This window comes from Silurus aristotelis, assembly GCF_946808225.1.
Source record: "Silurus aristotelis genome assembly, chromosome: 1".
NCBI lineage: Eukaryota > Metazoa > Chordata > Actinopteri > Siluriformes > Siluridae > Silurus > Silurus aristotelis.
Window position 1 is genome coordinate 31860180 of NC_139574.1, and position 24648 is coordinate 31884827.

At 36.1% G+C, this 24648-nt stretch overlaps 1 protein-coding gene across 1 annotated transcript in view; it reads left to right on the plus strand.

The window, feature by feature from the left end:
* Positions 1-18111, plus strand: part of ephb6 (eph receptor B6) — a 59643-nt gene extending 41532 nt beyond the window's left edge. The window contains exons 6-19 of the mRNA XM_083536459.1: positions 800-955; positions 3938-4209; positions 5047-5128; positions 6944-7068; positions 8330-8492; positions 8871-8985; positions 9155-9210; positions 11011-11127; positions 12264-12511; positions 12680-12898; positions 13230-13379; positions 14381-14565; positions 15023-15199; positions 17861-18111. Of these exons, the coding sequence (XP_083392585.1) occupies positions 800-955; positions 3938-4209; positions 5047-5128; positions 6944-7068; positions 8330-8492; positions 8871-8985; positions 9155-9210; positions 11011-11127; positions 12264-12511; positions 12680-12898; positions 13230-13379; positions 14381-14565; positions 15023-15199; positions 17861-17966 (2171 nt within the window). The 3' untranslated portion in view covers positions 17967-18111. The remainder of the gene's footprint in view (positions 1-799; positions 956-3937; positions 4210-5046; positions 5129-6943; positions 7069-8329; positions 8493-8870; positions 8986-9154; positions 9211-11010; positions 11128-12263; positions 12512-12679; positions 12899-13229; positions 13380-14380; positions 14566-15022; positions 15200-17860) is intronic.
* The last annotated feature ends 6537 nt before the right edge of the window (positions 18112-24648 follow it).

The following is a 24648-nucleotide window of genomic DNA, read 5'->3' on the forward strand; positions in this document are numbered from 1 at the left end:
TTCTGCGTTTATGATATTACCTGAAAGAAAAAAGTCAGGGAAAGAGTATATGAGGAGCTGTGGTTAGTTAATGGTGGGGAGCTGAGAGATCAGTGAAAGCCAGGAAATGTTTTTTTTTTTTTTTTTTTACTATCTTTCTCACAGCTCTGGGGGAAAAAAATCACATAATGAGGTCCAACGGCATAAAAGATAGAAAACATCTCGCCATCCTTTTTTTCTTTATCTGTCTTATTTTCTTGCTCTCTCCTACATCTCTCAGAACAGTGCTGGGAGCGAATCGGAGATTTGGTAGAAGTGAAAACAAGGAAAAGCTTTTATCTTGCGGAGAATTGCAACACTTTCTGATTCTCTCTCTCTCTCTCTCTCTCTCTCTCTCTCTCTCTCTCTCTCTCTCTCTCTCTCTCTCTCTCTCTCATGCTCTCACGTGTCCCACTCAGACACATGCACACCATTGAAGGTTTGAAAAGGTGTTACACTTGTTAGACAGCACTATGCTCATGAGGATAGAGGAAAGTGTGAGATGTTCAAGGGGCAGCACTCAGATACAGATAGCTCAATGATGCTTTAAACACCTTTACATGCATATCTGCTTCTACACACACTCCACACACTTACACACACTGTGTAAGCATGCTTTTTTTTTTTTGTGTCAGTATAAATCAATAAATAAATTATATATATATATATATATATATATATGCAGCTGACAGCACTCTTTTTTTTTAATAACATAACAGACATCAAACCCCTCCAAACACTCATTTTTGCATTTCCTATCTATTTTTTTTTTCTTTCCCAGCATGTCAGATGGGTTTCTATAAAGCCATGTCGGGTTCGATTTCATGCACTGAATGTCCAGCTAATAGCAGAACCAGCGTGGAGGCTTCTAAAGTGTGCGAGTGCCGCAGTGGTTTTTACAGAGCAGCAAGTGATGCTAACACCACTGCCTGCACCGGTAAGGACCACATGATTACTGCAGTATAACAACACAAAAACAGACAGAATAAAACTGAATTAAAGGAGGAGGAGATGTTCAAAAATGACCTTGTGGGGGCCTCAGGCAGAGTAGCATGATAATCATGATCCATAGCTGAGTGGTAAAGGAACAGCGAAATATTATGTAACACTATAACAAAGCTTTATTTACCTGAGAAGTTGGTTTCCCTTGGAGAAAAAGCTTCAGCAAAGAGGAAAACAAAATGAACAGTCGGAACAAGTCAGCAAAGCACAAATTTAAATGATGGCCTGAAATCGCAATGCAATGATTAGACCTAAAAACAGTAGTTTGAACAGATACATGACATTACGGCTATAAATGCCTTATTCAAGATTGAAGTGTTGAAACACAATATAGTCAATATATATGGAACTATAAATGGAACGCTATATGAAAAAAGGTTTGTGGACACCTAACTATAAGATTTGAATGTTCTTTTTAAACATCCCATTCAACATTTTGTCCCACAAGGATATTAGTAAAATCGGGTACTAAGGTAGGGTGAGGAGGCCCGTGATGCAGTCAGCTTTCCAATTTATTCCATACGGTTGAGGTCAGAGCTCTATAGCAGGCCACTCAAGATCTTCCACACCAACCCATACAAATAATACAACGGTTCTGGCTTTGTGTACAGTGGCATTGTAATGCTGGAACAGGTTTGGGTCTCCAAGTTTAAGTGAAGGGAAATTTCAATGCCACCACATCCAAGATATCCTACTCTATACAATTGTGTGCCTCCAACCTTGTGGTAACAGTTTAAGAATGAACCATGTATGGATGGAAAAGACAGGTGTCGTAATACTTTTGTCTATATAGTGTATTTTCATATGCAGATGTCATATTATGTACAGGACTATTAATTTCTGAGTTTAAACATCTCCCACTTACCACACAAGTGATTTTATAACATTATATTATCACATACATATACATATACTGTAGAACATGTTCATAGTTTTAAAGGTGAAAAAATGTAGAATAGCAAAAGTAAAAACCAGGAAATGATAAAACATAAAATGACTATTTCATTAACAGTTGAATTCTGTTAATGTAACTATAAGTAAACTTAATACTTTTTTGCGCTACTGCTTTGTGAAAACTATTCCTCACATTAGTTTACTAGTATAGTCCACTTGACAAAGTAAATAAAAACAAATGAGTGAATTCAGACACTGATGAAAACCTGCTGTTAACAAGCAGAATCACTGAAGGAAAGAACAAGAAACAAAACTACAACTGACATACAGTTACAGCCTTACAGATCAAATCAACTGAATTAAAACAGGGGATGATTAAACAACTCCAAAAACAGCATCACCAACTTCATTTAATACAGTTTGACTTATTTCTGCTGAACATATTTTATTGAAAATATTTGAGTTGGGCTCTTGACCCTTGACATTTGCGAGTTGACATTAGTCTTTCTCTGGCTGTTGTAACTGTGTTTGTAAAGCATATTTGGTATGAAAAGAAAAATCAAGAGAAATAGTTGTTTATTGATTTCATTTAACTGTTGATTATGGTGTAATAATCCACTAATAACTTTATCTTTGCTTTTGATTTCATGGGTAGTTTCCAATTAATTTTGTATAGGTTTTGTAGCACCAGTTAGACACACAGAAAACAAGAATCAGCAAATGAAACTCAAACATCGTGACTATTAACAAACTTTTATGGTGCAATGTATGCTGGGTGCCAGAATAGTACAAACTCCCAAAATTCATTGCAGCATGAATAAATTACACAGTTTAATGTTCTTACTATTTTCTCTATTTGCTTTGACTTTGATATTTTTTTTTGTTTGTTGTGACTTTTTACTAGATCATTTTGTGTTGTTTTTTGTTTGTTTGTTTTTTGCTTATTTTTTTTTCTTAAAAACTAATTTTACACTGTCAAGGTTCAAGAGCCAAACCAAAGCACTAATGACTTCAAACGAAAATACAACACTTAAAATCTCAATTAGAGCTTTTGTACAAAAATCATCTGAAAATAAAACACATTCAATCTCTCAAGATCTAAGCAGAGGATGATTAAACAACCCCAAAAAACAGCATTGCCAGCTTCACGTATTAATAACCGGTGAGATTTTATTTTTGTCATATGTGTACAAAAACTCAAATTGAGATATTAGATGTTGTACTTTTGATTGAAGTCACCATAATGCAGATCAGTGTTCAGTTGGGCTCTTGAACCTTGACATTAAAAAATACAATAAACAATCAGAATACAATAAAAAAATATATATAAAAAAAACCCAAAGATTAACTCTGAACACTCCAGAATAATCAAGTAAAAAGTCACAACAAGCCAAAAACATCAAAATAGTAGTAAATAAAAAACTAAATAGGAAAAATATTCATCTGGACAATTTATTCATGCTGCAATGCATGCTGGGAGTTTTGTACTATTCTGACACCCAGCATGCATTGCAGAGTGAAAATTTGTTAATAGTCTCCATTCTTGAGTTTCATGTGCTGATTCTATGAAGCTCTTGAAGGGATTAAAAACAAATCATTCATCAGGAAATAAGCAAGAAATAAAGAAGTAGAAAAAATAATGTAGTATGTAGTAGGTTTTCCCTTTGGTTGCTTTAAATGTTTAAGACTTGTGACTAGACTTGAGGATTTATCACAGAACCAGTCCTAGTTTTCCATCATTGCTGAATTTGCTTCAAACACGGGATGATTAGTATAGAAGCAAGATGTGTTGAATTTTTTCATTAAGCATTAACATTAAGCAAACAAGCAAATGGTGGAATAGGAGAATCTTGGGAATGCATTTTAGCTGTTTTGTTGCTCAGATCATTAAAAGCTGCAGATTTTTGACCTTTTGTTCAAAGCACAAAGAAGCAGGTGCTCAGACATGTGTGAAATATTGTCAATCTTTAAAGACTGAAATACTGATTGGAAACCTTAAATAAGAGTGTGTTTGCCTTACCAGCTCCCCCATCGGCCCCTGTGTCTTTGTCCTGGGAGTACGAGAGCTCAGAAGGAGGCGTGTCTCTACGCTGGAAGCCCCCACTGGACCTGGGTGGTCGGAGTGAAGTGACATATGGGGTGGTGTGCCGAATCTGCCCTTCGGCCACACATATACACCCTGGTTCCTGCTCCTGGTGCGGAGATTCGGTCACATACGTGCCCTATAAAAGTGGCCTTAGACAAACTAAAATCACTCTTAGCAATCTGCTTACCCGAGTCACCTATCTCATACAGGTATACAGATTACTTTACTCATGAGCTTACACTGGAACAATATCCAAAAGTGCAATGTGTATAAAAATGTAAAGTTAAAATAGGTGTAAGTGGGGTCCAGTTTAAAACGGTGTGTATATATTACACATTAATTTGGACAGCCCTAATATATCAATAATTCAACATAAAATTAATTTTATCAAAAAAAAATAATTAAATTAATTAATTTTATCTCAAATAAACTCTGTCACTCTAATACTTCTAATGTCTGTACGACTCTCGCTGTATGATTCATCCATGTATATCAGCGAGCAGTAAAAACCCACATCTTCGTGTTTATGCTGCTCCAGTCCCCGAAAGCCTTTTGTTCCTGTATATAATAGTGTCTATTAAAGACACCTGACCCCATTTTCTATAACGAAAACTAAACCTGATGTTGGCTGAGCCATTTATTACTGTGGGAAGAAAGCAACGTAGGCTGATGTTCATTTACAGCTCATTTGCTAAAATTATCCTAAATGGACTATCCATCATTTTCACAGATGGATATAGAGGTTCCTCCATTTGTATACAAAATCTCTTTCACTGAACAAAATAGGTTTTTAAATGGGTTTATTTGCTAACAGTTTTCAATGTATTGAAGATTTGGCTTTTATATTTCTAATTTTCACATATGTAGAATATATATATATGTATATATATATATATATATATATATATATATATATATATATATATATATATATATATATATATATATATATATATATATATATGCATTTATTATATGTATGAAACACAACATGATGATCAACAATAACAGATTTTCTATTATTTGTCAAAAATTTTATTGTTCAGGTTCAAGCTATGAATGATGTGTCTCCTCTCAGTCCTTTCCCACCGCAGTTTGCTAGTATCAACTTCACCACCAGCCAATCAGGTAAAAGTTATTTTACTTTGATTAAATACATTGGAATAATCAGAGTGTGTGTGTTTGTAGCTGTGTATATAGCGGATGGTGTACACTGAGGTTATTAGTTGATTTTTTTTGGGACATGATGACATTAATAAGAAACACCACTTCAAACCAAATACGGTTGCCCTCAAATGATGCTCCGGGCTATAATCTAGTGTATTTATTATATTGGTTTGAGAGGTTTGATAAATCCCTTTATAAAACTCTGTTTGGTTCAGCAATTCAGTTAATTACAGACACAAATCGTATATCTTTAAAAATGATTGACCATTTTAGCTAATTTTCCTGCCAAACTATGCATCAACCGTTACACAGGGACGTGTAACAGTTTAGGCAGTGACACATTTTTCCTCTTTTTCTCTAGACATTTTGTCAGTAACACAAGGACACTGTAGTACACATACATTTCTAATGTCCAGCAATAATCCTGTTTATCTTACGCAATCTTTGCAATTATACAAAAATAATTCGTTCTGGACATCACAGACAGACACACCATTTGAACCATTTGCTATATCAAGAGCTTGGAATTTAGGCTAGTTTTGTCTTTGAAACATAAGTCATAAGTCGCTGACATTTATTGTCCTGCCCACTGCTCTTCTCTGATTACAGGGCAACGTGATTTGTGCCCCAGTGGGCCTCTATTGGCGTTATACGCAGTTCTCATTTTTCCCCACTAGGTGCAGTAGTGATTTTAGATAGTGGCTTTAAATGAACAGTGTGTGTCTAGAAAGTTAAGCAAATCAGTGGAACATTGGCTTTTCTCTCTCTAAATGTACATATTATTTCAATTGCTAAACACAAACTCAAAAGAGGTCACTGTTATTTCATAAAAAATTTTAAATGTATGGCATTTTAATATATTACAATACTTATAATACACGTTATATATTGATGATTTTTTTTGTGTCTTTTTCTCTGAATATTATTGAGAATTTCAGTAATTATCTCCATAGATTGTGTGTGCTATATTTTTTTATCACATACAAGTGCTTATTCTATTTATTATTGTCTACCATTTGTTATAAGTGCATTTTTCCACCGGACTCTTCCCTTTTCTCAGTCTCATAATTTCTCCTGCTTGGATTTGACTGCAATGATTTTGGGTCACGATCTCCCTGTCAGCTCATATAATGCTTAAGAAAGCAGAAAAAGAAAGAGGTTAATCATTGTGACAGTTCACAGAAACGTCAGAGATGAACAGCACAGTTCAGGATCCCCTCTGCACAGCATATGCACTCTCACGCTGTAATTTCTCTCTTTGTGTTTTTTCTCTTTTTTTTCCTATTATTATTACATAACTTTAGTTTCTCCACAGCTGCTGTTTTACTTTGTATTTATACCTAAATTTATATGATGTAACACACTTAAATGTCAAGTGGTCTGTTCCAGTACTTAATGTAAAATGTCCCTGCTCTTATACATGATTGCTTGAGAGATTTGATGTAACTGAGAGAGGGGAGGTTTGTCGCTAAGCAGTGAGTGGATGACTAATGTGGGACTTTAGTGTCAGGATAGTCTATTGTTTCTTCATAACTGCCAAATATGAACATCATTTTTTTTTTTCCTAACCTGTTTATCCATCCATTTTGCTAAAGAGTGCATTTTTAAAACTACACAGATGAATGTGCTTCCTTTTAAATGAGTCCAAGTTCCTTAAACAAAGACTCTACAGTCATAAAAGTGTTATTATATTTGATATATAACATGATATATGGTGATGCCCCATGTGGTTATAGTTATAATAGCAGTTTTACTAACTGTATGTCTCTCTTGAAGTACCTTCTGAGGTTCCCATACTGCATCAGCTCAACAGTGCTCCAGATTCGATTACTCTGTCCTGGCCTCAGCCTGACCGGCCCAATGGAGACATCCTGGAGTATCAGCTTAGATACTATGACAAGGTTTAATTTACTTAAGCTACTCTATTTTTCACAATCATAACATTGTTGTGTGTTTTCTTTGTTTGCTAGTTATAGGGCATGAACTGTTAGACATGTTTTAAAGAAATATCATACAATAAATTGAATTGAATTGATTCAATACATTTTTAGGTTCTATCACATTTTTATTATGATAAAGTTATTTAAAATACTTACTAAGTAAATGGAATAGGTTTTTGGACAATAACAAGTTCATCTATCTGTATGTGGATAAAGAGCCCTTCTATGCTCATACAGTTGTATGTAAAATTTAGATTTAATTTGATTGATTTTGAAAAATAATGCAAATCAGAATACAGGGTATATGTGATAAACATTTAAATGTGGAGAATAGATGCCTTTTCAGTCTGTAATGTCTCAGAATATAATTAACTCATTAGGCAGGCCAAGATGCTATTAGATTGCAATTACTGTTTAAACCTAAAACTAAAACTTAGCAACCTTGGGCTTCTCTAAGTAACTGAATGAGCAGTTGAAAAATGCAGACTAACTGATACCTACAACCCAAAAGAGATCTAGAAAATAGTGTTTTATACTTCCATTTTTTACTTCACAAAATGTCAGTAAGAGACAGGGCAAAATCTATATGTCTAAGAAACACTCAGATAGAACTGCATAGGGCTCCGAAGCACAGCAATACCTCCATATGACAGCAAAGGGCCAACAGGATTGTTTAGATGGCACAGGAGTGGTGGTTTTGCGTTGTTCTATAAAAGAGTCATCAGAAAGGAACGACACTGATGCAGGGCAGATGAAGAATATTTCAGAATAATATGGTAATAAAATAGTAATAACTCATTTAGTATATAAAAATGATCTAGATGGCAGACTAGATACTGTAAAGCATTTGCATGCTGTGACCGCTGCCAAAGTGGGTGTTGTTAAGTACAGATTGATGTCCAAACTTTTGCCCATACCACAAGAATATAGTGCAACTGTGCATTTCTTTTTTAAAATCAATAAAAAAATATGTCATGTGGTCAGGGTTGCTCAAACTGCAATATTGAAACATGTTTACTGCTAGATTTCTGTATTTATAAAACTGTGTAAAGAAAATAGGGATTTACCTAATTAGTTAATAATAATCTGTTCAGATGAGCTTTTCTGACTAATTTTAACAGTTAAATAGCTGTTGTTTGATTTTATGATTTCACTCTCTGAGTGCTTTGAAAGGCGTATTTAAATAAACTGTATTATTATTATTATTATCTTTCGACTACAGAGCTCTGATGAGAGCAGTGCAACCAGTGTGTTTACTGAGACGAACACAGTGACCGTGGCTGCTCTGACCCCAGGCTCCATTTACGCCTTCCAGATCCGAGCACGCAATGAAAGGGGCTATGGCCCTTACAGCAACTCGGTCTACTTCAGCACTCTGGCTATGGGTACAGATTATATACTCATCCACCACCTTTTCAACTTTCACTATGGTGGCTTGTTCAGTGATATCACCAGTTCAGCATGGATATTAATTCTTCCCAATAATTACAACATGAAGCATTTCAATAAGGTGCCAGCATAGAGAGTTAATCTATGAACAGCTCTTCAGCTTCTTCAGTTGGTGCAGACTCTGTCAAGATTATTATATCATTATATATATATGCAGTATATTAATGATTGAATAAGAGAAAAGGCAATGAAAAGATAGAAGTATAAGCTAGATAGATCACTTTCTTCATTCCAGAGGAAAACTCACGTAAGATTTAGATCTGCGTTGGATGTATTCTTGTAATCAGTTGTCTTAATTGTGTTTTTCTCTGTAGAAGAGCGGTCCAGGCAAATTCAGAGCCACCTGCCCCTGCTGGTTGGGTCTGTGATGGGTGGAGCTGCATTTTTGTTAGTTGTGGCAGCAGTCGTCATTGTGTTTGTTTTTAGGACGTACGTGTATTTCAATATTGAATTGACTTTAATATCAACTGTGAATAAAGTATGAACTGTCTAAGCAGAGATTCAGATTTACTAATAAATTATTACCCTGGAAAAAAATTAATAGTGAGATATGAAGATTGATAATATAGTGCAAATGACTGCATTGTTACTTCAACAGAAAAAGGAGAGAGAGCCATTACAGTGACAGACTTCAGAGATATATTAGCAACCGAGGTGGGCATTAATGTGCGTGTGTTTGTGTGTGGCCAATGTGATTAATATCACCCGTTTCCTCTCGCTTTAATGTAGAATACTTTAGAGAAAGCATTTTTCTCTTTATCACAATTCCCTCACGAGTTTGAAGCATCATTATCCTTTTCATTTTTATATATATATTTATTGTTTTATAATTCATGTGCATTCTTTTTTCCTCTTTTATTATACTGCACATGTTATCGGGTTGTTTTAAGCATCTTCATCTTCTTCTTTCGGCTGCTCCCATTAGGGGTCGCCACAGCGGATCATCTGTCTCCATACCACCCTGTCCTCTACATCTGCCTCTTTCACGCCAACTACCTGCATGTCTTCCCTTACCACATCCATGAACCTCCTCCTTGGCCTTCCTGTTTTCCTCCTTCCTGGTGGCTCCATCCTCAGCATTCTTCTACCAATATAACTCATGTCCCTCCTCTGCACATGTCCAAACCATCTCAATCTCGCCTCCCTCACTTTGTCTCCAAAACGTCCTACATGCGCTGTCCCTCAACATCTTCAGCTCTGCTACCTCCAGCTCCACCTCCTGTCTTTTACTCAATGCCACTGTCTCTAAACCATACAACATCACAGGTCTCACCACAGTCCTATAAACATTCCTTTTCATTCTTGCAGATACTCTTCTATCATAAATCACTCCTGTCACTCTTCTCCACCCACTCCACCCTGCCTGCACTCTTTTCTTCACCTCTTTAACAAGCTCTCCATTACTTTGCACTGTTGACCCCAGGTACCTGAACTCCTCCACCTTCTCCACCTCTTCACCCTGCAACCGCACCACTCCACTGCCCTCCCTCTCATTCACATACATGTACTCTGTCTTACTCCTACTCACTTTCATTCCCCTTCTCTCCAGTGTGTACCTCCACCTCTCCAGGCTCTTCTCAACCTGCTCACTACTCTCACCACAAATCACAATCATCAGCGAACATCATAGTCCAGGGAGACTCCTGTCTGAACTCGTCCTTCAACCTGTCCATCACCACTGCAAACAGGAAAGGGCTCAGGGCCAATGCTTGATGCAGTCCAACCTTCACCCTGAACCAGTCTGTCGTTCCTACTGCACACTTCACTGCCGTCACACTGTCCTCATACATGTCCTGCACCACCCTCACATACTTCTCTGACACACCTGACTTCCTCATACAATACCACAACTCCTCTCTCTCCACCCTGTCATACACTTTCTCTAAATCCACAAACACACAATGCAACTCCTTCTGACCTTCTCAGTACTTTTCTATCAACATCCTCAAAGCAAATAAGGCATCTGTGGGGCTCTTCCTCGGAATGAAACCATACCGTTGCTCACAGATGGTCACCTCTTCTCTCAGCCAGGCTTCCACTACTCTTTCCCATAACTTCATGGTGTGACTGATCAACTTAATTCCCCTGTAGTTACTGCAGGTCTGCACATCTCCCTTATCCTTAAAGATCAGTACCAGCACATTCCTTCTCCATTCCTCAGGCATCCTCTCACCTTCCAGAATCTTGTTAAACAATCTAGTTAAAATACGTTTTTTACGTATAAGCATATCAAAGAAAACACAGAATTATATATTCTACTTCGATGTACTTCCGAGTTGGTAAATAATTCTCAAGCTCCACTGTAATTTTTCATGTCTGACAGGTTGACAGGTGTATCAGATACTCCAAGGATGAGCCTACATTCTCAAAGTGTTTCCTGCTCATAGAGGTCACATTATGAGTTGTTATTTTGGGTAGTGAGAACATCAAACATGTGCTCTGTGTTTTCTTTAGCCGGGGTAAAGTATTATGTGGATCCTTCCACTTACGAGGATCCGAGTGAGGCGGTCAAAGAATTCGCCCGAGAAATTGATCCTGCTCACCTAAAGATTGAGGAAGTAATTGGTGCTGGTGAGTAGACAGAGGAGGCTTTACTTGGCAATTAAATTACTGATCTAATAGAGTCATATTTGATTAATAATAACCCCACAAACAAATGGAAAAAAAAAAGACACTTTCGGCCTTTTAAAGAAAACTCATGTGAAGTGTGTTTAATATCAGTTACACATAATTATCCAAATACTAATATCAAAATCAGAAACTAAACTTTTTCGATATATTACGCTATGTTGTGATATAATTTTTACATGATCGATAATATAGTTTCTGGAATTAAATTGAAAAGTCCTCCAGAAAAGACAGAAAGTAGTGATCCGGGGTCAGCTTTTTCTGTTGGCTTTAGATGTGACTCTTTTTTATAGTTTCTTATGTTTTTAACAAGTGGCACAGAGATATATTGTTAAATGAACTGATCAGAAATAACAAATATTATTTACATTTAGAGTGTGAGAGGAAAAGGCCAGCAGGAAGGTTCAGAATTCTCTCTTGAAAATGTAGTGAAATATGAGTTCACTTTTACAGAAACATCTGGAGTACATGTATTGCCAAGAATATCCAGTCTCTGAGAAAGAAAGAGAGGAAAACAGAAACAAAATGAGAGTTGGTGTGTAATTGGATGTGCACTAACAGAGAATAACATGACATGTATTCTAGATTATGTAAGAAAATGGAAATGTGAAACTGGCGCAGATAACCAGCAGGCCTGCTGAGGACAAGTCCGGTGATAATAGGAAGAGGGGGTGAATATAATATATAATAAAAAAGAATGGGAAAAGTAATAAAATGAAAATGTGGAAGATTTGTTTAATAGAAGGATTTTACATAGTCAAAGAAAATGCAAGAAAGAGCAAATTAAAATGTGCACCAAGAGAAAAGTGTCAGATGCCACTAAATCTGTTTTATATGGCATATATAGAATATATTTATTATGCTTATCCATTGTCTTTCCTTATCTTTTCTCCTTTTCTTTTTTATTTCTTTCTTCTCTTTTGTTAATTATCAAATTATCTGTATTGTACCATATATTAGTTTTTTCATCTCACTCTTTATTTCACACTGTCTCTCTCTCTCTCTCTCTCTCTCTCTCTCTCTCTCTCTCTCTCTCTCTCTCTCTCTCTCTCTCTCTCTCTCTCTCTCTCTCTCTCCAGCTCAGTTTGGTGAGGTGTCCAGGGGTAGATACAGGCCTTTGGGCCGTAGAGAAGTGCTGGTAGTGGTAAAGACTCTACGATGGGGAGTGACAGATCGTGAGAGAGGCATGTTCCTCAGCGAGGCTGGTGTCCTGGGCCAATTCGATCATCCCAATGTGCTGAAGCTTGAAGGTGTGATCACACATACTCCTCCTGAACGCATCATTATGGAGTTTATGGAGAATGGCCCCCTGGATGCTTTCCTCAGAGTGAGAGAGACAAAATTATACCATAAATCTTATTAACAAAATACATTTTACTGTGATTAAAACATTAGGCTAATTTTGGGCAAGTGACTGTGAGACTATTTTCTACATCTGATTCTTATTTCCTTGAAATACCAAAAATACTATGTTTGTGTCTATTCTATGTTCCAGGAAAATGAGGATCAGTTCAGTGTGTTGCAGCTGGTGGGTATGGAAAGAGGCATCGGAGCAGGAATGTGTTACCTTTCCGAGAGGAACTTTGTGCATCGTGACCTTGCAGCTCGAAACGTTCTGGTGAACTCAAATCTGGTTTGTAAGGTCTCTGACTTTGGTCTGTCAAGGCTCATGAAGGACCTGGACCACAACATGCCAACCTACACTGCATCACTGGTGTGTTCTGGGAAACCCGGCTGAGTCGCACACTTCTTCAAATCACTTTGGGATTGCTGAAAAGGAAAATTTGTTTATCATACATTTACATCTGTATTTAATATTACAGAGCTTAAGGGCGTTTCCTGTGGGGTGTCAGGTGTTTAAAAATTAAAAATGTAAAAAAAAAAAATTTAAATCTTAACCTAAATATTAAATTATTGCATTAAATCTAAATGGTAAACATAAACATTGAATATAATTATACCTGTTTAATGTAAATGGTAATTAAAGAGTATTTAGAACGGGCAGAGTTTAATTTGTTCTTCACATATTTATCCTTTTCTCTCAGGGTTCTAAAATACCTATAAGGTGGACGGCTCCTGAGGCTTTCCAACATCGTAAGTTTAGCTCGGCTAGTGATGTCTGGAGCTTTGGTATACTCATGTGGGAGGTGATGTCATATGGAGAACGGCCATACTGGGACATGAGCAACCAGGAAGTAAGGCTTGTGCTTCGTGTATGTGTTTTACTTTACTGAAGGATTAGACTAACTCAATTGATGATCCATGGTTTATCATTAATGGGCAGATAATTGCATGGGAACTTACAGTATACATTTTTATATTTAAAGGCCTTGCTGAAGGGGCCCAGCACTGGCAGCTTGGTGATGCTGGGATTTGAACTCATGACCTTTTGATTTCACACCTTAACCACTGAGCCACCACTTTCCAAATCATAGCTTGATGGTCCATATACAAACTAATGTGATAAGCAGCAATAAGTAAATGCATGAGTATAATAAAAAAAAAAAAAAAATTGTCTTTTGCAGGAGCCTGTTTAAGTACAGGTTCATATGAGGGGTCATTCAAATAATTGCCTTTCTATTTAGTTATTTTAAGCATGACTCTGTAGTGCAGCACAGGACATGATAACCAACCTTCAGTATGTTCACCTCTAATTAAGTCGACCCTGCAGCATTCTGATGATGGAACTGTTATGCGATTCAGTCTGTTTCGAAGCTGTTTATGTGTGTGTGTGTGTGTGTGTGTGTGTGTGTGTGTGTGTGTGTGTGTGTGTGTGTGTGTGTGTGCGTGCCCACGTGCGGCAATAGAGTGCACACTGAGATGCATAATGTCATCAATGGCCTCTAGCTAAAAACATGCGACTGAAGCAATAGTATTCATGTAGACTGTGTGTCTATTTTTTATAACAAATGATTTTTGTTATAAATTGTTATAAAGATAATATTTCTTTGAAAGGCAAATATCGCATAAATCATTTATATATAAAAATGTGCATGTGGCTGACTACTTGCTATCTGGTTAGACGTGAATTGCATTTGGTTTGTGCCCACACTCAAAGATTCTTCATTACATGTCCACAGCATTTATGCTATGAACTCCAAATCACAACAGGGAAAGCGACAGAATAAAATGCCATATGACATACTGAAATGTAGTAACATACATTTTTTTTATTTTCCTATTTCTCTATCTTTAGGTAATGAAGGCAGTAGTTGATCAGTATCGTCTTCCCGCTCCTAACAGCTGCCCTCCTGCTCTACACGCGCTGATGCTGCAGTGTTGGCAGGCTGATAGACAGGATCGTCCTAAATTCGACTCTATCCTCTCTTCTCTGGACCGGCTCATACGTCACCCTGCATCCCTCAAGGCTGAGCATGCTCGGTATGACAAACACTGCAAACACAATCTTCCATGAGGACCTGTCCTTTAGCACTTTTTATATGTCCTTGACAAGGCACTTTGTCGGGTTTTCAAATTTAAAACCTCTTCAGTCTGTGTCTTCATTCTGGAAAAATTCATATGATGAATATCTGCAACCTACTTGTATCATGCAGTCAGATTATGTTGCTAAAAAAACTTGAAAATAATAAAAACCTAAAAAATACTTATGCATGATGCTTAAATGCCTATGTCACTTAAATGTGTGCAAAACAGAGATATTTTCCATCTCCCTTCATTCCTATAAATAACATTTTTGTAAAACACTACTGTGAAATTCTTAAATTCAATGTAAATATTTAAAATAAATATTATATATACTTTCCAGACAGGAGGTTTGACGTCCTTCAGGCTAATGCAATCTCTCCTATTATATCCCTCCTAACATGTCCGTTTTAAGCCCAACCCAACCCCTGCTTAGTCCCACCCAACCCCTGCTTAGTCCCACCTCCACAGATCTGTCAGCAGTGACGACAGTCAGCGAGTGGCTGAGTGCACTAAAGATGGACCGCTACAAGGATGAGTTCGAGAGAGCACAGCTGCACAGCCTGGAGAGAGTGAGCTTGCTCACTATGGAGTGAGTACACCTGGGTACACACAGAATACACTAAGTGATAAAATCCAGATCAGATTTGTTTTATGGTGATACAGACCGATTCACTTGTGTCATGCACATTGAGTTGAGAGAGGATGCAAATCCATATATTCGTAACTTATATATTCGAAAAACACCAACCACAAGTGGGACAAACATAAGACAAACTATGGCACTATGACAAGGAACAGGTGTGATCAGTGACATGTAACAAAGTAGTGGCATAATCTTGAGCCAACAGCTTGTCCATACCAGTGCATTTTAGTGATTGGTACATCTTTAAATAGATGCACAAATAGATTTTGTTGCACATTTATCATAATTATTTGTTTATTTTAGTTGGTGAGAGCTGTGATTAGTAGTCTAGTAGTCTAGATTAGTAGTAGATTTTCTGCATTCTTTGTTGTTATAGCATCTAATGTTTTTTTTTGTTTTGTCTTCTTTGTGCAAACCTTTCAAAGAATAGCTATCCCAGTAATTATTTTTAAATGCTAGTAACAGTAGCTAAGCATTCACTATAAATAATCATCTGTTTTTTTAGTTACCCAGGTTCTTTTTAATGTGTCAAAACCAAAGCAATTGGAATTGCATAAGATTCTGAAAGGCTTTTTGCCTCTCATCATTCATCACTCATAGGCACACCTAGAGTGTAATGACATAATGGCAGTTATTAGGATCCAGCGATGAGAACCTGTGTTTAACACTGCCAGATTAAAGTGGCTATGAATTAAAAAAAACAAGCACTGCAAAGTTATTCACAAAGTCTCAACAGGAGGTCCAGGAGGAATACAGACAAACAAGACAAGAAAGAAATTGCAAATGGAACACCACTGTTATCCCCCTGGTAACTTCACCACATCATATTTCCATGTAGTATATAAAATAACATGCTCAAATGGAGGATTTTTACACTCTGTAGGCTTGTACACCAGACACCAAAACACATGCAGGGCAGCATTCAAGTGCGTCAGGATTATACAGCTTTGCAAATTGAAAAGACAAAGCATGTGTACAAACCAGGACATCAAATTTCTCAGAACAGGACTCTCCAGACCATCAGGACATGCAGTTTTTGATAGACAAGACTGTCTACAGTATGGAGGGCAACTGTCTCAAACTAAAATAGAGGAAGGTCTGTGCTACCATTTGTTAGCTATGTCCAAATCTGTGATAATAACTTTCATCTTTAATCTAGCAGTTTCACAAAAATGTACACTTCTAGAACACAATGAATTTATTGTGCCCTTAATGAAGTATGTAACATGGTGTGAATCACACACTGAAGTTTAACTGCTAAAGAATTTGACACCACAGGCTTTCGGATGAGTGGCGAAATACTGCCACTCATCCTGACTTCCAGCTACCTCACTAGCTGTGAACTGGGTTACATCATATAAGAACACTACAGTAGAGCAAATTTTTTGTTCTTGATGACCAAAATGCAGTTCAAATTCAGTTTTTTATATATAGTGTACACGACTATTCGACGCAGTAAATGTGACTGATATCAGTGTTGCTATAGGGTAGAGATGCACTAATAAATCTTTTCATAAAATTTTTACAAATACTAATACTGAAACCAAAATAATTAAACTTTACCTACTCATCATTCTGAGTTTTATGTTTCAGTAGGTTACTTGTATAGTAGAATGATTCTGTAGTACATCAGAATTTTCTTCAAACAAGGTTTGAAGAATGCTTTGCTTTTATATATAGTCCACTGTTTTTACAGATTTCATGTAACCTCTTCCATGGTACAACAATGTACTGTACACCAGACTTGCATCATAAAGCATCTCGTAGTATCGAATAGGGGTATTGGTTTTTATTATTTTTTTTTTTTTTATAAATATTAAAAGGATTTTGCACATAGAGCATAATTCTGCAATGGGCTGATCGTTCTTAATTCTGTAGCCAATCTCTCATTGTTGAGATCACCTTATTTAAAAGTTCACAATGCAGTTTGATCAATCAAAACAAAAAAAGGAAAACAGCTATCAGTTTCCTTTTTTTATGAAAAGCAATTTCACCTTTTAATAGTAATTTGCAGGACAGAAAAATCAAGCCAGCAGGGAAGGACGTGTGCCAACAAATATGCATATTTTCTTTTAACAGCAAGTTCTGCGATACCAATTGAATGTTAAAATGATATTAATGATATCGCACTCATATACACATACTTTTTGCCGTTTCTCATTGGCCATTTCATCAGATATGACAGGGACACTAGGGACCAGATATTATTTGGATGGTGGATCATTTTCTGCACAGCAGTGATAATGGCATTGTGGTGTGTGTGTGTGTGTGTGTGTGTGTGTGTGTGTGTGTGTGTATGTGTGTGTGTGTGTGTGTGTGTGTGTGTGTGTGTGTGTGTGTGTGTGTGGTGGCCATATTAGTGCATCCGTCATCACAGTGTTTGTTATTTTTAAAATATGCATCCACTTACCAGAAATAGTACAGCAGAAGCCAATCTATGTCAGATTTTATTTAAAGACTGAGTCTGTTTATGTACTCAAATAAACCTGACCATTCCACACCATCTCTCTCTCTCTCTCTCTCTCTCTCTCTCTCTCTCTCTCTCTCTCTCTCTCTCTCTCTCTTTTGCTCTCTCTCTCTTTCTCTCTTTATCTCTCTGTGTTTCAGGGATGTGCAGGCTTTGGGGGTAAACCTGTTGGGCCATCAACGAAAGATTGTGAATGCATCACAGCAGCTCAGGACTCATCTCACTCAGGGACAGGTGGAGGTGTAGAGGACTTTTCCCGTCTTTCATGTGAACACTATCATACACAGACGTCCAGTCCACCCTACACAGCAGCCCACGTCTGGCAGCACCGGGAGATACAAAGGACTAAGTGATATGGCACAATAAGAACATTATTATATATATATATATATATATATATATATATATTTTTTTTTTTTTTTTTTTTTTTACAATATTTTTTTTTAAGTATCTCTTATAAACACCAGTTTTCTCCCTTCCTTGACATGTTTAGGTGCCCATACTCTTTTCTCATTTGTCTCTATCATTGATCCATCCACATTCCGGTCTGCAGTGTTTCCACACACACACTCAAGCACACCCAAACATCCGTTCTTCATTACAGCTGTAAGCTAATGCCTGACAAAAATGAAACGACAAAGGGAATTACCAGTACAATCAGCTGCACACATGGCAGTCAGTTTTAGCAGCTGTAAGGCTTTTGGTTTGTTTAAACATGGTTACTAATTCAACTACTAATTGAATTATTTTTTCCACTTTATTCCTTCTTATCTCTATTATACACAAGGCTGCTTAGTCTTTCATGAGCTGAATCACATTTGTTTTGAAGTTTGAACAGCTTAAAATGATTATATTCACTTGTGCCGGACTTGTGCACTCGTTATTTTTAAGCACCAATCAGGAAGGCAAATTTGGTTCACTTTCTTCCTAATTAAGACATAAATGCAATTTGAGACTTTTATGTAGTGTTTAAGGTCACTTAAAAAATCACTACCATATAACACTCTTTTAATGTTACACACTGTGCAATTCTTACTAAGACATTATCCATACATCTTTGTATTCAATACATAACAACAGGTTATGCTCAGATTACAAGGCCGAGTTTGAATTATTAGGCCAATTTTTGACTTATTTCTGATTCTTGACTGCATTCATATTTGATCCATGGCAATGTGACCTCATTAAGATTAAATTCAAATTAGTTTCTTTTTTTTTGTTTTTCTTTTACAGTATACTACATTACATGTGCAGGTCACTGAGGCCTCTATATTTGCACTCCAAAGAAATGCCAGTTCTATGTACAAAACAGCAAAAGATATTTATTTGACCTTTTATTGCTATTCTGTCTCACTGAACCCTATAATCAATGTAGGCTTGTACTGCTGGGTCATTCATTTTATGTGCATGATGGTCAGATGTAGGCACTGTAAGCACTAATGTCCCATCCGGGTTACCTACATTTGCACAAAGGAATGCAGGATGCATCATACTGTACATGTGATAAAGCCAGCATTAAGGTTTGACGGAATTAGAGAATGAAAAGATTTTGGTCATTTTATAGTAATTTGCCTGCCACAATATAGCTCACAACAGGCTGTGCAAACTGAGGTACATTGCTATAATATTTTACAAGAAGGCCCTTGTTTATGAACTCATTTTTGCACTCGTATTGGGACACCTGACTTTTCCAGCCATATGTGGTTCTTCTCCAAACTGTTACCACCTACTTACAGTAAAGACACACAATTCTATAGAATGTATTTGTATGTGATAGCATTACATTATTCCTTTACATGAACTAGGAGATCTCACATGCAAATATGTTTTATATGGACTGGAGTGGAAGATATTTAGTTTGGTCTTCTATAGAGCTCTGACCTCAACCCTGTTGAACAACTTTCTGATGAATTTGAACGCTGAATGCACCCCTGGCCGCCTCACCTATGTCAGTACCTGACTTTATTAACACCATTGTGGCTGAATGAAGAAAAATCTCCACAACCACAATGCAAAATCACAGAAGAGTGGACAGTATTATAACAGCAAATGGGGACATAATGTAGCTTGGGATGTTCAAAAATCACATATGAATCTCATAGTCAGGTGTCCACAAACTTATGTCCTTATAGTTTATGTTTCCGTATCAGCTATAGGCTAGCAGTCAGTGATGTTCATAATTCAGTACATCATTGTTTGCCACTTTGTTACTTCATAATACGATTAATGGACAATTTCAACTACATCACTGGAGCCTGATCAAGGTCCCAACAGTCACATTATCAAGTGTTTTTTTTTTTTTTTGTCATTATGTATTAATTATTGAGCTGATTAGAAAGGACGTTTCTGCACTGCGCTAAAGTGTTCAATTCATCTCTTCATAATTCACGATTCTTTTAATGAAAACTTAAAATGTTTTGCACAAGTGCACTTATTTACCTATTTAAAAAAGGTTGCTGTCACACATGTAAAATATTTCTGTGGAGAGTAATAGTAATGATTTAGCTCCTTCAATTAATGAATTAAAATTTTTAAATGCTATTAAATTAGTTAAATTATTAATTGAGATGGAGCTTTGCCTATGGCTTCCACATTCATCCTCTAATACTATTCAGGTTGTCCTTTTACTGTTCTTTTGTAGAACGTTGTGTGTTTGGTTGCTTCCAGTGCTGGCTACTGGAATTCATGCTGCATTTTGTAGTGACATTCACAATATAAGCTTTCATATGAAAACTTCTCTTCAGCCTTTAGCAATTCCCTGATCTGAACCAATATTGCATATAAAACCCTAAGAGCACTTTAAAGATGAGTAATTTGTTTGCATAGGCACATGCAAATTTCAAGTGTAGACTAGCATGATATACAAAAAAGTCTTTGCGATTCGGTTTCAAGTTCTTATGCTCAAAGATTAAACCCATAAGGTAGAAGTCATTGACCCTTAGCTAAGTGATGCAAAGTGCAAATTCATCAGTTCAGCAGCATAGCATGATGCATGCAGGCCACCATGAAAAAAAAGGCATGTAACTGTTGATTCTGAAAAATTCTTGATGACACATTGACTATAGTTCATGGTTAGACTTTACACCAACAAAACCTTTATCATAGGGAACACAAACACAACACAAAGGCCTATAATTGACAAACTTACACAAAGGTGAACAGCAGCAGATTAGTCAGTAGATAATTATAACTAAGAAACTAGGTTTCTTTTTTTTCAAGAATTCATTAATGCATTAATAAGTATTTCATTTATCTCAGTACACCAACACAGTCCTTAAAATCTCAAGGTGTCAAAATGACACTTATAAAACGTTCCACAGTGGCTCTTCAGATAGTTCTCAGCTTCCTATTGGAATCAACTCCCTGTGGTAGTGTTCCACAAGGAAAACTGGAAAGTAAGGTAGCGTACACAGTTTCTCATAGACTTAAATAATTTTACACAGTAAAAAGAATATAGTGCAAGTCTTGGCCCAAAAATGATGACATGAAATTATCAAGTAGTGAGAAGGAAAGACACTACACAAAATCACATCATGACCTACTATGCGGTTTTACATAAGGGATTATAAAAGCATGATGTCTTTTTCTGAAGCATATACAGTGCTTAACTGCATTATAGAGTGTATTTATTATAACTGGAGTGTTCTCTTTTCTGTTGTGTTCCACTGGAACCTGTTACAGATTAATAATTTCCAGATAAAACTCAGCAATTCATTTTAATCAGGCTGTTTGTCACAGTGAATATTGAATTAATTGAATATTGTAAGTGAGTATTATAAATGTGTTAAAGAGCATTTATAATACTTAACCTATAAGCAATTAGAGTTAGAGTTCCCAGTCCTTTGTCCAGTATTGTCTAATATAACCCTATAGGGGTGTATTACACAAGGCACCACTGCTCAATTCTGAATCACACTGTAACACTGACACACATCAGACAACTTAACACATCACATCAGACAACTTAACATGTATATTTTAGTTAATATTACTTCTGATCAATGAAAGAAATGGGGACAATGCTTTTTGTGCACGCTTGTGTCGTGTGTGTGTGTGTGTGTGTGTGTGTGTGTGTGTGTGTGTGTGTGTGTGTGTGTGTGTGTGTGTGTGTGTGTGTGTGTGTGTGTGTGTGTGTGTGTGTGTGTGTATGTGTGTGATTATGAGTGAGTGTGTTTTCACAGGAACACCTGAGTTAATAATTTACCATTATTCACCAATATTACACTACTGTGAATTTGTAAAAATTTAATAAATGTATAAATAAAAAGAAAATACATTTTATTTACATATATATTTAAAACAATGAATCTGAGCATATTTCTTTTTTATGTTTCTGCATATATATATATATATATATATATATATATATATATATATATATATATATATATATATATATATATATATATATATATATATATATATATATATAAAACATCCTATAGATGTTGGCTGAACTCTATGTTTAATCTTAAAAAAGAAAAGGAAAATTGCAACACTATTCTACTTATGCTGAATTTATTCAGTTTCAATAAACTTCATTTACTAACTAACTGGTACACATATTCCCATAACTCTTGATTCTTGCCACTGTCATGTATTGCCCTGTTCCCATTAAGCAATGCATGTCAGCAGATAGCTCTTGTTCAGCTTTAGTCAGCTCTAAATCGAGAGATTTGTTCTGTGTACAGCATAAGATCTTAATCTACTATGTGGGTGAAAAACACAAACAGCATTTTTAAAATGAGTTTATTTGCTTAGAATGGAAATTTATTTCTTTTGTGTTACGAATAATGGCTGCAAATAAAGATCATTTTTATTAATTTATACACATTTGATTAGTGCATGACTTTTCATTGTTAGTTATTTATAACAAATAAATTGTATGTTAAAGTATAATTCAGTTATTATCTATCAGGGCCTGGACTCCACAAGGCCTTTGAAACTGTGCTGTGGTATCTGGCACCAAGACATTGGGTAATTTGGAGGCAAAAAAGTCAAGTTAACCATTCATTAACATTTGTCCTGCTGGAAGAGTCCACTGCCATTAGGGAATTCTATTAAGATGAAGGTGTATAAATCTGTCAACAATGTTATAGTAGTGATATGTGTTAAATTAACATCCAGATGAATATCAGTACCCAAGGTTTCTCAGCAAAACATTGCCCAGATGCCTCTGACTCTGCCAGCTCACCTTTTTCCTATATTGCATCCTGCTGCCATCTCTTCCCAGGTAAGCACAGCCCATCTTCCACAAGACCAAGCCAGCTTCTTTCATTACTCAATGGTCCAGATCTGATGCTCACATGCCCACTGTAGGAGCTTTTGGTAGTGTACTGGGGTCAGCATGGGAACTTGGACACTAGCACTAAATTATAGGTTAAAACTGTTTAATAAAAAAAAAATTAACTTCATCACTTCTATAAATTAGACTTTAAAATTCAAAACTCAAATGTTAATTTTTTAATTTTTGTATTTGGACATTGATGCAGACATTGGAGCCATCCATTTGCAATGATCAATAAATTAATCTCTTTTTCCTCTTTTTATTTATTTATTTATCTTTTTATTTATTTATTTGGAAGGTATATTTCTCCAAAGCAGAATCCCATTTCAGCAAATGGTCAGGCAGTTATTGAGAATTTACTTTACTAAACATTAGCTTAACAATAGCTCTTTAACAATTGTGGTAATTTAAAATCAATTCACCAAATGTAATATTGTATAATTATACATAGTTCTGATAAGTTGTTTAAACTTGATCTGTCTTTCAGCAGTTCTGTCACTTTCAATCAGCTTCATCATCTTTTTGCTGATAGTGTATCAGGTATCACTTTGTTAAGTCATGATCAAATATTTTAAAGGTCCCATATGACAAAACACATCCTCTCAAAACACACAGATAAAGTTGTTCTAAAAACATGGTGAAAAGGCCACCCTTTACCAAAGACTTATAATGATACAGGGGACATGCAGTGTTGAAGCACACAACAAAACATTACAGAGCCGAGTCTGAAACGGTCATTAGGCCTTAGTAAACACCAAGTCGACCTGGATTCAGTGCCTGTACTAAAGATAGTGTTGCACAGCGCCTTCTTAAGACATTCACTCATCCTTTAAAAAGCAGTTGGCTGACCACTATTACTCATTATCTGTGCTGACTAGCTGCCCGTTCGTCCCCTACCATCTCTCTCTCCCCTCATGGATCAACAAAAACAAATAATTTAAGCTGATAAATGACTAACACACAAAGACTCTTTTTGTTGCATGTGGACATTAAAGCTACATGATGTAGACTCCAACTATAGGGATTATCTTGGCTCAACCTTCCAGATCCCTTTCTTCAAATAGCAACAAAACTTTTCTTAATGCCCCAAACATATCATTAGAACTAAGGCTTGTTTTCTTTCTTCTTCCTCAACAAACCGTCTATTGATGATTAAAAAATACTTTAATATTACATGTATTAACCCTAAGAAATCTTTTGTAGCTCAGATTATATATAAGAACAGAGCTTGACTTTTAAATCTAACTGGAAGAACTTGTGACTAGTCTGAAAATATCAAAACTGCTGACTATATTGTTTCATATTCCACAGATAATAGTATTTAGACATTAAATAAATAGAGCACAGTACAGCAAATGGCTAGAGATCTGATCTGAACATTTGAACACTTTTTCTTTTGGTTGTTGCAAAAATAATTAAAGACAAAATGCAAACAGAAAGAGAGGAGAAGTCCCACTGTAGATGTATTGGTGTAAAGCAGGACAATACAACAGAATTAGTGAGGCATGACTTTACATTATTCTAGTCAGATCAGATTAATAAATTAGTCATGGCATACCACTTTATATCTCTTAAATATAAGAACTTAAATATATTTAAAACTGATTAGACTGTTTTTGGCATTTACTGAACTTTAGTTGA